The sequence below is a fragment of the Lonchura striata genome, chromosome 6, assembly GCF_050655825.1.
Source record: "Lonchura striata isolate lonStrDom1 chromosome 6, ASM5065582v1, whole genome shotgun sequence".
Taxonomy (NCBI): domain Eukaryota; kingdom Metazoa; phylum Chordata; class Aves; order Passeriformes; family Estrildidae; genus Lonchura; species Lonchura striata.
In genome coordinates, this window is record NC_140708.1 from 40,564,054 (window position 1) to 40,577,903 (window position 13,850).

General features: G+C 53.9%; 1 protein-coding gene across 4 annotated transcripts in view; it reads right to left on the reverse strand.

Moving 5' to 3' along the window:
* STK32C (serine/threonine kinase 32C) overlaps nucleotides 1–13,850 on the reverse strand; it is a 67,437-nt gene that overhangs the window by 37,104 nt on the left and 16,483 nt on the right. Inside the window, exon 1 of one of the 4 annotated variants that reach the window (XM_085583032.1) lies at nucleotides 10,092–10,489. The exons of the other annotated variants lie outside the window; for them this stretch is intronic. Coding sequence (XP_085439158.1) covers nucleotides 10,092–10,113 — 22 coding nt within the window. The 5' untranslated portion in view covers nucleotides 10,114–10,489. Of the gene's footprint in view, nucleotides 1–10,091; nucleotides 10,490–13,850 lie in introns of those variants that run through there. 4 annotated transcript variants of the gene reach the window in all.

Sequence of the window (13,850 nt, forward strand, 5' to 3'; positions counted from 1 at the left end):
CTGGTGCAGATTAACGAGCACTAAACGAGGGCACAGTGGACCCAGCAGCAGGGAGATGTGGTCACACACACAGGCAGCGGGGCCAGGGCTGCCCCCACAGCGCTCAGGGCTCAGGGTCAGCGTGCCTCGGACTGGCTGCAGGGCAGCTCCAGAGCCCTTGGCCGCCCCGAGAGCGCCCAGTGCCCCAGGCCAGCACCCAGCACAGCTCTGAGCCCCGTGCCCCAGGCCAGCACCCAGCACAGCTCTGATCCCTGTGCCCCAGCCCAGCACCCAGCACAGCTCTGAGCCCCATGCCCCAGGCCAGGCCAGCACCCAGCACAGCTCTGAGCCCCGTGCCCCAGGCCAGCACCCAGCACAGCTCTGAGCCCCGTGCCCCAGGCCAGCACCCAGCACCTAGCACAGCTCTGAGCCCCATGCCCCAGGCCAGGCCAGCACCCAGCACAGCTCTGAGCCCCGTGCCCCAGCCCAGCACCCAGCACAGCTCTGAGCCCCGTGCCCCAGCCCAGCACCCAGCACCCAGCACAGCTCTGAGCCCCGTGCCCCAGGCCAGCACCCAGCACAGCTCTGAGCCCCATGCCCCAGGCCAGCACCCAGCACAGCTCTGAGCCCCGTGCCCCAGCCCAGCACCCAGCACAGCTCTGAGCCCCGTGCCCCAGCCCAGCACCCAGCACCCAGCACAGCTCTGATCCCCGTGCCCCAGGCCAGGCCAGCACAGCTCTGAGCCCCGTGCCCCAGCCCAGCACCCAGCACCCAGCACAGCTCTGAGCCCCGTGCCCCAGCCCAGCACCCAGCACAGCTCTGAGCCCCGTGCCCCGGGCCAGCACCCAGCACAGCTCTGAGCCCTGTGCCCCAGCCCAGCACCCAGCACAGCTCTGAGCCCCATGCCCCAGGCCAGCACCCAGCACCCAGCACAGCTCTGAGCCCCATGCCCCAGGCCAGCACCCAGCACCCAGCACAGCTCTGAGCCCCGTGCCCCAGGCCAGCACCCAGCACAGCTCTGAGCCCCGTGCCCCAGGCCAGCACCCAGCACAGCTCTGAGCCCCGTGCCCCAGCCCAGCACCCAGCACAGCTCTGAGCCCCGTGCCCCAGCCCAGCACCCAGCACCCAGCACAGCTCTGAGCCCCGTGCCCCAGCCCAGCACCCAGCACCCAGCACAGCTCTGAGCCCCGTGCCCCAGGCCAGCACCCAGCACAGCTCTGAGCCCAGTGCCCCAGGCCAGCACCCAGCACAGCTCTGAGCCCCGTGCCCCAGGCCAGCACCCAGCACCCAGCACAGCTCTGAGCCCCGTGCTGCCACGTGTCAGGCTGGTGTTCCACAGGGCACTGCCCCTCGGCACAACTGCCCGGCCAACGATCCATTTTACAGGGCACTTCTGCTTACACAGCTCCCCGGGAACCCACAGAGCCAAGCTGCTGCAAAGCAAAGGTCACTCCTGCCCACAAACACCCCGGGTAACCTGCAGGGCCAGGGCTCACCTTCCCTGCCACAGCCCAGGGGCTGGCAGGGGATAGGGACAGGGACAGGGGACAGGGACAGGGGACAGGGACGGGACAGGGACAGGGGACAGGGACAGGGATAGGGGACAGGGACAGGACAGGGGACAGGGACAGCCACCACCCAACGCTGCTGCAACACCCAGGAGTGCTGCAGGAGCTGTTGCCCAGAGCAGCAGCAGCCACTGCACACCTGGACACAGCTCCTTCACCTGCTCCCAGAGCAGCACTGCACACCTGGACACAGCTCCTTCACCTGTTCCCAGAGCAGCCACTGCACACCTGGACACAGCTCCTTCACCTTCACCTGCTCCCAGAGCAGCCAGTGCTGGTGCCCTGGGCCAGAGCCAGCCCAGATCTGGGATGGAAATCTTCCTGTGCAGCTGGAATAAACCTGCCTGGCAAATAACCAAACCCCTTTGGCACGCAGCGTGTGGAACACGGCGGAGCTGAAACTCTTTGGTCACAGAGCTGTGGGGCTGGGCTGGAAGGGCACTGGGATGGAAGGGAAGGGATGGAAGGGTACTGGGATGGAAGGGAAGGGATGGAAGGGTACTGGGATGGAAGGGCACTGGGATGGAAGGGCACTGGGAGGGAAGGGCACTGGGATGGAAGGGTACTGGGATGGAAGGGCACTGGGATGGAAGGGCACTGGGATGGAAGGGAAGGGATGGAATGGCGCTCAGATGGAAGGGCAATGGGATGGAAGGAAGAGCTCCTCAGGGAGCCCAGCGGGACTGACCCAGCCCCAGCTCAGGCCAGCCCCTGGGCTGTGCTGCTGTGCCAGAGCCCAGGCTGTCCCAGCAGAGCCTGCAGGCAGTGCCACAGCAGCAGCCACACGGGTGCAGCACCAGCAGCCCCACAGCAGCGGTCCCAGCGCTTCTTGGGGTGTTGCTTGTTTCCTTACTTCTACTGATTAGAAATTTTATTTCAAGGAACTATAATTGATTTATGAAAAAAAAAATAAAAGTCTTTATAGCACATGTTTTTAGTAGCATAATGTTAGCAATAAACAGCTGCTGGATGTTACTTAATGTTTCTGCAGCATATGTTAGGAATGATAAATGGCTGAGTTTCGGTGCCTCATGAAAGATTGAGGTTGTGCCATGTTCAGGGCTCGGCTGGGACTGCTAAAATCCCCAAAGTGAACAGAAGCACCTTTGTAAAGAGACGTTAAAATTAATTTTAGACAAATTAATTCCAAGCAGCTTTGTAAAGTTGGCTGGACCAGGACACTGAATTAATTGCCTCCATTCATTTGTTTACAATGAGTAAAATTGTCTCTTCTGGAGTGTTTTCAATACTGGCCATGCCAGCACTTTTCAGCACAATAAAGACTCTTTTGCAGTTTTATTTTAAAAGGTATAGAAGGAATAAAGAGTTACACAAAATTAAATTATTGTGCTCAAATGAAATTTTCATTTCTCCTCTGAAAAAAATCTGAATTTCTGGTGAAATACCCAAACTGGGTATTATCCACCACTTCTGTGGAATGCTGATGAAGCTCCAGCCCCACATCCTGACCATGCAGGCAGGGACTCCCCAGCCCTGGCCAGCAACCCACAGGCCACAGGGAGCACACTTTGCTTTGGGGGAAAACACTCTCACTAAAAATCTTAATCACAGAATCACAAAGGATGGAAAAGACCTTTGAGTTCACCAAGTCCAACCATCCCCAGCACCACCACGGTGACCCATAAACCTCAGCTGCCACATCCACTTGGATTTTGAACACTTCCAGGGATGGGGACTTCACCCCTGCCCTGGGCAGCTGTGGTAACAGCGCTTTCCATGGATCATTTTTCCTACAGGAGTTCCCAGCCCCTTCCCAGCTCCCTCAGGAGTTCCCAGCCCCTTCCCAGCTCCCTCAGGAGTTCCCCAGCCCCTTCCCAGCTCCGTTCCCTTCCTGCACACACTCCAGACCCTCAATGCCAAACATAAGGCTGAGAACAAAGTCTGGCGTTTCTTTGCCATTTCCATTCCAAACCAAAAGCTGACACCGACTTTGCTCAGCACAACAGGAGGTTTGGGGTTCATCAGCCTGGGCTCACCCCGTCCCTGGGAAGACATCCTTGGTTTTATGCATGTCCTGCACGTTCGGGCTCTTCGGTGTCCAGCTTTGCTGAGCAAGCCCAGCTTAAATACAATTAAGGAACTCTCACAGGGATGTAGAAGCCTTTAGTAATCAGAAATAAAATCCAGGCAGCAGACATACTCTGTTTCCAGGAAGAAGCTCATCACTACTGTTCTAAGCCAGCTCAGTCCTCCCAGGTCTATGAGACGAGGGCTACTAACATGTGATGAAGCAGAAGTGCACAGGGGACCCTTGTGATGAAGCAAAAAGCTTGAGGAACATGAAATGAAGAAAATATTGTTGAAATCTGTAATAAAATTCAGGACGTGGAACTTCAAGAAGCATCTCCAGTATTAAATTAAAACACATGTGGCAGAGATGGATTATAGAGTCACAGCATCCCAGACTGGACTGGGTGAGAAGGGACCCCAAATCCCACCCAGTGCCACCCCTGCATGGCAGGGACATCTTCCACTGTCCCAGGCTGCTCCAAGCTCTGTCCAACCTGGCCCTGGGCACTGCCAGGGATCCAGGGGCAGCCACAGCTGTCCACCCTGCCAAGGAAGAAATCCTCCCATGCATCTAAACTAAATTTAACCTCTGCCAGTTTGATCTTTTAAAATCAAAGAAAGTGATTTAATTAGAAATCCCTTTGAGGCAGGATTTTTCCCACTTTATGGGATGTGTGTGTAGCCTCATGGGACCCCAGTTCAACAGCTCATGTCCTTAAATTTAACCCCAATAAATGTTTTTTAGCAGGAGAGGGTTTATGTTACTGCAGCCCACTCAGAGCAGTCCTCCCTCAAGTACAAGTGCACCCTTGTGTTTTACCACCAGCCACAGCCCCCGGAACACACACAGGGTGGAAACTGAAGATGCCCAAGTTCTCAGCAGTCCCCTCCTGGCCCAGGCTCTGCAGAGGCTGCATTGGACCCTCGACTCATTCCTTCATCACAACCGTCCTCATCAGACCCGTCACTCATAAAATATGGATACTGCAGCACTCCTCAGCCTCCACACCAGAGCAGGGAACCTGCCCTGCACCCGCAAGCTGCAGCTGAACTGTGAAATATTTAAACCCATCCAGAGATGCTGGATGAATTCTGGAGGCGGGATACCAGCAGGGCTGGCAGCTGAGCTCATGCAAACCCAGATTTAGGTGGAAGGACGATGTGCCTGAAGACCTGCTGGAGAGCTGGTGCCTCTGGACTCCCATCCTGAGGACAGCACCAGCATGTTCTCCTGCTGACATGGGAGAGAGGCCTGACAGCCAGGAAGAGCAGAACCAGCTGCTCTTGTGGCAGCCTGGCCACAGCCATTGTCCTGTCTGGCTTTGCCTTTGGCAGCCACTCCCCTGGGATGTGGGATGGGTTCCCCAAGAGGGAAGGGAAGGATCAGCATCCCACAGCCTGTGCTGCAGGGGCAAAAGTGATGACAGGGACCTGCCAGCCTGTGATTCACCTTACCCTGGGCACACATGGCAGGAGCTCTGCTGGGTTCTCTTCTAAAGCAGGAGAGCAATAGCAGGTTTTACTGCTCTGTGGGGAAGCAATTCCACCAGCCAAACTCCATTGCCTTGTCTGAAATTTCCAGAAGGCACAGCACTGTAAGGCAGTGGTGCAGGAGTCCCTGGCTACTGAGCCACCGAGCTCCATCTTGCTCCATCCCGCTCCATCCATCAATGCATCCATCCATGCATCCATTCATCCAAGCATCCCTGCATCCATCCATCATCCATCCATCATCCATCCATCCAAGCATCCATCCATCCAAGCATCCCTGCATCCATCCATCCATCATCCATCATCCATCCATCCATCCGTCATCTTTCCATCTTTCCATCCATCCATCCATCCATCCTCCATCCATCCAAGCATCCCTGCATCCATCCATCCATCCATCATCCATCCACTATCCATCATCCATCCCTCCTCTGCTTTACTGTGTGCTGTAAGCTTTAATTCTGTCTGTGCCAATAAAACCCACACTGCCTGGGTGAGGGGCAGACTGAGCTGTGCTGCTCTGGCACCATTTTAAAGCATTAGCCACAGTTCGGTTCTGTCTAACACAACAAGGGCCGATTTTTTTAACATTTATGGCATGGCAATAGTTCCATTGAGTGTCCCCAGCTTGCTGTTTAATAAATACAGGGTTTATATCAGAAATAAATCTGCTTATATCCATGAGCTTGGCTCACCATGTGGTCCTGACTGTACAAGGGAAACCATTAAAAAAGAAGTTAATTCTTTCAATCATTTCAATTCACAGTTTAAAGAAAAGTTGTTCTGTGACAAATCCCCCTCTGAGGGTCTGACACACAAACTGCTCCTCGCCCTCAGGTCTCCAGCCCACCTGTGCCCTGAGGATGAGACAATCTAAATTCCTCTCTCCCTAGGAACCTTCTTGGAGTGAATTCACAGAACCAAAAGGATGCAAAGGGTTTGTGCTGCCATCCTGCCCAGGAGCGTGTCTCACTCCACCTTCCATGCTCCAGCCTCTCCTCTATGTTAATCACTTCAAAGCTGCTAAATTATTCACTGCTCAGAAAATACATTTTCATTTCTTAGAGCTGGCAGCCAAGAATGACTTACAGAAATAGGTCATGCTCATCCCATAGCAGAATTACCATACACTTCATATGCTCCCCTCCCCAGTTTCCATTTTTAAGCTCTGCTCCACGTGACGATGGGCCAAATTTAAACAGTCTGCATTTTTCATGCTGCTCCCACTGTCTCCACCATGTGCCCTGACTTTCCATTTTTAATGAACTGTACCCAGCAAAAATATGAACCGACCAAGTTCTGTCAGGTGTTCCTGTAGACCCGAGCAAAGCTCTAGTGATAACTGCAAAGGAAATAACCCCAGCTTTCCAACGCCACTACCCTAGCTTGGGAAAACTCCATCCTGCCTGGAGCCCAGCCAGGATGCTGCTGACCACTGCCCTTGGCCAAGTAGGGTTTGCACCTGCCTTGAAAGGGGGAGCAGGTTGGAGTTTTCCTTCTTTTCATTTTTGCTACCTAAATATCTCCAAAATAAACAAATTTTAATGTGACATTAAAAAAAAAAAAAAGACTTCTTGCTGGCACATTTAACTTTCTGGTTTTACACATCCCCAAACAAAATGCAATTGGCTGAGGCCTGTTCTCAGCAAGCTGTCAGCCAGGATATGCCCAGGCTGCTGCTGTCTGTTGGGTCCACAGGAACTTTTCCTCAGTGGGAATCACAGATCAAGGGCCCGGTTCAGGCTCTGTGCCCGTGTTGTGCTTTGCACAGGCAGTGCCAGCTGGATTACGTGGAGACCACGCTGTGCCTGCAGCTTCCAGGAGCAGGATTCAGCCCAGGGGACACAAGTGGCACATGAAACCAAAGTACAAAGCAAGAGACCTTAAATAGAATCAAAGACTCACAGGCTGGTTTCTCTTGAAAGGGACCTTAAAGCTCATCCAGTTCCAATCCCCTGCCATGGGCAGGGACACCTTCCACTAGAAGAGCTAGCTGCAAGCTCCATCCAGCCTGGCCTTGGATATTTCCAGGGTTGGGAATGTGCAATACAATCACTAGAACTGATGGGACAGAGGAAAATCAACACTAAGCCCATCCTGAAGGCAGGGGAGGGAAGGAAACTGAGCGTGGCAGGTGCAAGGGAGGATGGAGAGGACCACAGCACCTCAACAACGTCACCAAGGACATGGACACCAGCCCTGTGCTCTGCTGCTGGTGCCACTCTGATCCAGAGTGAATTGCACTGCCTGTCTCCCTGTGCTGATGGTTGAACAGCCCATTCTGCAGTGCCTGATGTCCCAGAGCTGTGCCACCCATGGGTGCAACACAGGGGCTCTTGTTGCCCACAGGAACTGTGCAAAGACACTGGAGCAGGATCCTCTCCAGGCTGGAGAGGTTGCAGCTCGTGGGGCAGCACCTGCAGCTCCCAGGGAAAGGGAAGGCAAAACCAGTGAGGACAGGTCCTCTACGCACAGAGGCAGAGCTTGGGGATGTTCTGCCCTTGTGGAATCCTCAGGAGACTTTTCTGACTGACTTTGTGAGACACGGATTCTCCCAGCAAGGCTCTGGGAAGTGCCACCCATGGCAGCAGCTGGGTTTAGCTGGGGTTTGGCACGGGGACCTGTCCTAAGCCAGCCCCAGCGACAGCCCAGCAGCTTCCAGCAGGGTGCCAGCCCTGCAGTGCCCCTGGCAGAGCCCAGCACCTGCAGCCTGACTGTGCTCCAGGATGCTGTTTGTTTGTGATTCACACCACGAGAGGGGCGCTGATCACAGAGCACAGCTGCCCTGCCATATGCAGCAGATTAATTACTCTATCATTTGTTCCCATGGCAGGTCAAAGAGATCATTACCAGCTCAGGAACACGGGTGCTAATAATAGTATTGCTCCCAACCATATTCCAGCATTCAGCTTGTTCCGACTGTTCGGCTCAATAGCAGCTTACACTAATTCCCACCAACTTTTAACACTGTGTTTTGAGAAGTTCACACTCAAACGGCACAAATTCTAATTCACAGCAGGATTAACTCTTCATGCTTTAAACTTAATTACGTGCAGTCAGGTGGCTCTTGATGTTCCTTCCTCCTTAGCTAAACCCAACACACACATTTAACGATTCCTGTGTACATTCACTGATGGAGCTAATTAGGACTCCTGGGGGGCCAAGTGCAACTTTTCCAGTGTTGTCTAAACTGAAAACAAAATGTTCCAGAAGCCACGCTGCACACCCAGGCTCTGCGAGACAACTCGCTCCTGTGAGTCTGCAAAACCCGATGATGTTTGCTGGGACCATGGCTGTGTGTGAGACAGGAGATGCCCAGGGTCACTGTGCCTATGCCCAGGTGGAACCATGGCTGTGTGAGGCACGAGATGCCCAGCATCACTTTGCCCATGTCCAGCTGGAACCAGGGCTGTGTGTGAGGCAGGAGATGCCCAGGATCACCGTGCCCATGTCCAGCTGGAACCAGGGCTGTGTGTGAGGCAGGAGATGCCCAGGATCACCGTGCCCATGCCCAGGTGGAACCATGGCTGTGTGAGGCAGGAGATGCCCAGGATCACTGTGCCCATGTCCAGCTGGAACCATGGCTGTGTGTGAGGCAGGAGATGCCCAGGATCACCGTGCCCATGTCCAGGTGGAACCCCTGGCAGCACAGCCGGGCAGAGGAGCCGCCCCTCAGGGCAGAGCCCGGTGCCCGGTGCCGCACAGGGGAACCTGTCCGAAACCCACCGGGGCTCCTCCCAGCGCTCCCGCGAGGCAGGGAGGCCAGGGGAAGCCGAAGGGAGGCTGCGTGAGGAGAGCCCAGGATGAGCGTGACAGTGACAGTCGGGCAGACGGGGTCATGGAGCTCAGGGCTCCTGACACCTGGCACTGCCATCTACCCCAGCTGCTGCTGCTGGATCTCCAGCAGCTCCTCTGTGACGTGACGCTGTCCCTGTGCAGCAGCTGCACACTGCAGTACAGAACCGGGGCAGCCCTGGCAGCTGGGCACCGCTCGGGGCTCCTGGCACACGCTGTGCCATCCTCGTTACCAGCAGAGCAGAGCAATTAAACCCAGCCCTGCTGGCAGCTCGCAGCCTCTCTCATTGCCCAGCAGCCTCTCCAGCCTGGCCCAGAGGCAGGAGCCCTGTTTGCCTGCCAGGAGAGTGCACAGCAAAGCCACACCATGACTCACCCCCAAAACCAGGGAAAACCTCAAACCCAGCATCCAGCTGATGCCAAAAGCACCCAGGTAAGCAGACAAGGGAACAAACTCCTATGAAACACCACAAATACAACTTTGAAACACCCAAAATAAGCCAACAAAGCCCTGTCTTTGCTCAAACTCGTGCAATTACCCCCAAAGAAAAAGGAAGGGGAGGAGACAATCTCAACAAACAGGTGGGGACAGCACTGGGGGCCATCCCATCCTCTCACCTGCCCGTGACACTGCCCCAAATCCCTTCCCCATCTCACCATCTGCTTTCCTTACAGCTGGGTCACATCTTTTGTCACACATCTGTGAACAGCAGTGAGAAATATCAACTTCAACAAATTCCTGATAAACTGTAGAATCAATTGAATGAAATCAAAACCTTTCCCTCTCTCAGCCTCTGTTTTCACACTTGACATCTTGAGCATTTTCCAGTTAGATTTAATGAGCAGAAAGTGTTCTCTTTTTTATTCCCTAAAGGCAAATACTATTTTCTACCTCCTGGGGAAAAAATTGTTCAAAATCTACTTCCTTTTGATCAAGAAACGGAGAGAAAAAGTCTAAATGTTTCTTAAATTAGCCTACTAGTATCCAGAAATATCAAAAAGCCATTCTAATGGATATATATGTCTCCTCATACAAAGGAGAATATGCACATTTGCTGCGAGAGGAGGGGCAAGCGTTGTGCTCACTGTGAGGATGGAGCTGCAGTGTCTGACAGGCACACAGATAAACCCTTCCTAGAAAAGCTGTGAGAGCACAACCTGCCTGTCCCTTCCAGCCTGGAAACCAGCGTCCTACCACAGCCTCACCCCAGCACAAATCATACTCACAGGGCCATAGGGAAAAAAACATGGGGAGAAAAGTTCTGAGTTCCCAAAATTCCTCCTTTTCTTGTCTTTTCCTCCTCTTTGTGTGGCAGCTCTCCAGGAGGTATTTAAGCTGCCAGCCCTTGAGCTGTGCTAGCCCAGGGCAGAATGAAGCTGCCAGGGCCAGCCTGGGGATCACAGCAGGGCTCTGATCCTGGGAGAGTCATGCTCCCCTCCCACCCCTGTGCTGAGCCACTCCCCACCCAGCTGCACCCCAGGGACAGAACTGCTGGGAACAGAACAGCCTGTGAAATCAGAGCTTGGCCACAGCACTACACTGAGCAGAGGAGCCTCCCTGTCCTGAGAGCTCCCCACCTTTCTGGGACATGGCCCCACACCTGCCCTGGGAGCTCCTCATCCTTCTGGGCCGTGGCCCCACACCTGCCTTGGGAGCTCCTCATCCTTCTGGGACATGGCCCCACACCTGTCCCAGGAGCTCCCCACCCTTCTGGGACATGGCCCCAGAGCTGCCCTGGGAGCTCCTCATCCTTCTGGGACATGGCCCCACACCTGCCCTGGGAGCTCCTCATCCTTCTGGGCCGTGGCCCCACACCTGCCTTGGGAGCTCCTCACCCTTCTGGGACATGGCCCCACACCTGCCCTGGGAGCTCCCCACCCTTGTGGGACATGACCCCAGAGCTGCCCTGGGAGCTCCTCATCCTTCTGGGACATGGCCCCACACCTGCCCTGGGAGCTCCCCACCCTTGTGGGACATGGCCCCACACCTGCCTTGGGAGCTCCTCATCCTTCTGGGACATGGCCCCACACCTGTCCCAGGAGCTCCCCACCCTTGTGGGACATGGCCCCACACCTGCCCTGGGAGCTCCTCACCCTTCTGGGCTGTGGCCCCACAGCTGCCCATCAGAGCCTCCTCACCCACACCAGAGACCCAAATCCCACCCAGCAAAGCGCCACTCCAGCCTTCTCCTGCAAACAATGGAGCCTCCCAGCTACCTGTTTGCAGCATCTCCAAGGGAAACGAACCAAGTGCTGACTCTGAATCATCCCCAGACAGGAGCCTCTCCACAGAAGGCCCTTCCCAGCTGCTTCAGGCAAACCAAGGTTGACTTTGCATACACGTAGGCATTTGTTTTTCCTCTAAACACTGCTGTGTTAACTGCTGGCTGACTCCTCTGGCTCCGGCAGGAGTTGGGGAGTCCAGAGGCAGCTGCTGCTGCATCCCCAGTGCAAGAGGAGATGCTGGTCCAGCTGATGCCTGTTATTTTTTAAAATAAATATGTAATTTACAATATTGAACAAAATATGAAATAAATGCCACTTGTCACTATCCAATGCTACAACTTCCCTTAAGCCTGTAATTACTTAGAAAAGCCTTTTACTACTCAGATCTCCCACAGATTTTCCCCCAGTAAGTTCAGGCTGAAGCTGATGAGTGTCAGCTGAAAGACAGGAGTTGATTTCAGCCTCTTTGTCCTTCAGACTGATCTATCCCACAGCCCAGGAGAAGGGACCAATTGGGTGTTATTCATGTTCACTGAGAGTGCTCCAAGAGCTGGAGCCCGGGCTGGCGTGGCCATGGAGGTCACAGTGTCCAGGTCCCCTCTGGCGATGGCTCTCACAGGGATGCCAGGTGCCAGCACGGAGAGGGATGGAAGGGATAGGGCTCATCTCCCAGGGGAGAGCAGGGGAATGGCCCTGAGTCAGGACCTGCTGAGCCCCAGCCCACCCAGCCCTGGGGCCGGTGTCCCCAGGGTCCCCAGGAGTCCCCAGCCAGCCACACCTCACTCCCCTGGCCACTGCTCACCCTACGCTGCCCGAGGTGACAAAGCCCGGGGTGAAACAGAGATTTTGGGAGTTCACTTGAGTTAACAAAATCAATTAACCATTTAAATTTTAGCTTGTAGAATTATGTGTTGAATTTTAATATTTTACTTAGAAACTTCCACCAAGGTACAAAGGGCATAGGGAAATGCAAATTTCTGAAGCTTCTTGCATAAAGAACAATACCAGAGGAGACCAAGGACACAAAGAGCCCAGACAAAGGGGCTCCTCTGCCTCCAAGCCCCTCAAGACTGACAGATGCACTCAGGTAAGCACCAAAGGACACGTGCAAAGGAGAAAAGTTCAAACGTTTAACCATGAGGCAGACCAAGACCTGGTGCCATCCCATGGGGCACAGCCACGCCCTGAGTGCTACAGCCACAGAGCCACGGACAGGCACCGGTTTGCATCTTTAAACATAAGGTGTTTTTCCATGTCTTTTGGGCAAGAAGTACTCAAAATGCATTAATGCCTTGCTCTGTTAACAAAGAAACTATGGCAACACACACAGAGCTGCCAAGAGAATTACTGAAACAAGGTTTAATAGTTAATAAGCAGCCAGATGATGTCAGATTCATCTATTAAGACCAGTTTATATCTGCCTATTAGAACTTAATGTCCCAGAAAGTTGGGTTGGCCAGGATTAAATAGTCTTCCTTTTAGCCCAATTATCAGCAATAAAACCAATTTTCTAAAGAATAGGGTAGAGTTATCCAAAGTGTGGCCAGACCAAGCCTGTATTTTGTAGCACGCTTATAATGTTCCTTTTGTTAAGGAGCAATTTGCTAGATGTCAGAGATGTGAATCAAAATTTAATGCGTATGCCTGTGTGTGCTATGGAAATGGCAATTGCAGCAGTTGCTCGCAGCACACCCCGACTGCCAGGCAGCACAGGAAACCAAAAGCTTTTATTCCCATTTATGTCAGTGCATTTCTGAGTGTGCTGGAATTGTTCTTCTTTCTAATTGAGGCGATCAAGAATTCTCAAGAAATATTTTTCAGCAAAAATTAGTTTCTAAAATGGAATAATGAATATTTTATGGAAAAGCATTAAGATGCAGATACACCTACAGAGGGTTTTGTTTACCTAGCTGGGCATATCCACCATGAGGAGGCCCTGAGGTCCCCACAGCTGCTCATGTGCTGCTGGCTCTGGGAGCTGGCTGTCCATGCCATCAGGAACCTTCCACAACCTCCAAGCACTGCTTCCTTCCTGTTTATTAAAGCAGCTGCTGCTTGCTTTGTGCTGATGGAGATGCAGCAGAAGGTGCCTCCCTCCCTCTGGCACCATGGCCAGGTCCCAGACCAAGGGCCACTCTTCCCAGCTCGAGGCCACTGAGGCCACCTCCAGTCCCTGCCCGCGCTGCTGCCACGTCAAGGCTTCATTATGGATCACACCCCCAGTTCCAGCACGACTTCCATCCTTGCAGAGCTGCTGTCTAAGCAGGTTCCTCCAAACCCCTCACCCTGCCGCAGCCGCAGGAGCGTCCATGCCCTCACACTGCCTGACACTGTCTGTCTCTGCCGTGCTCTATTCTTAGCAACTCTCAGGCCACCAACCCGTGAAACCATCTCATCTCTGACCTACCACATCTTCTGCAACTTTCCTTCATTGCAGTCTCCAGTGCTGCTTCCCCGGAAATCAATCAGAAACTCTCAAAGCTTTCAGAGGCAAAGACAGAAGATTATTTCTGGACAGTTCCCCGCTCTCTCCTGATCATGTCTGACTCCTTCCGCTCCCCTCACGCTCAATGCAAAATTAAAATCTCTGGCAAAAAATTCCTCCTGCACTCCCTAAAGCTTCCTGCACACCCGTCTCTAAGCGTGGCATCCAGCACTGGAACCTCAGCTGGCCCCAGAGGAGCTCCAGGCGTGGGAGCCGGCCCAGGGGTCACTGTGGGAACGGGGAGCTTCCCCAAACCCCTCGGACCAGCCCCAGCC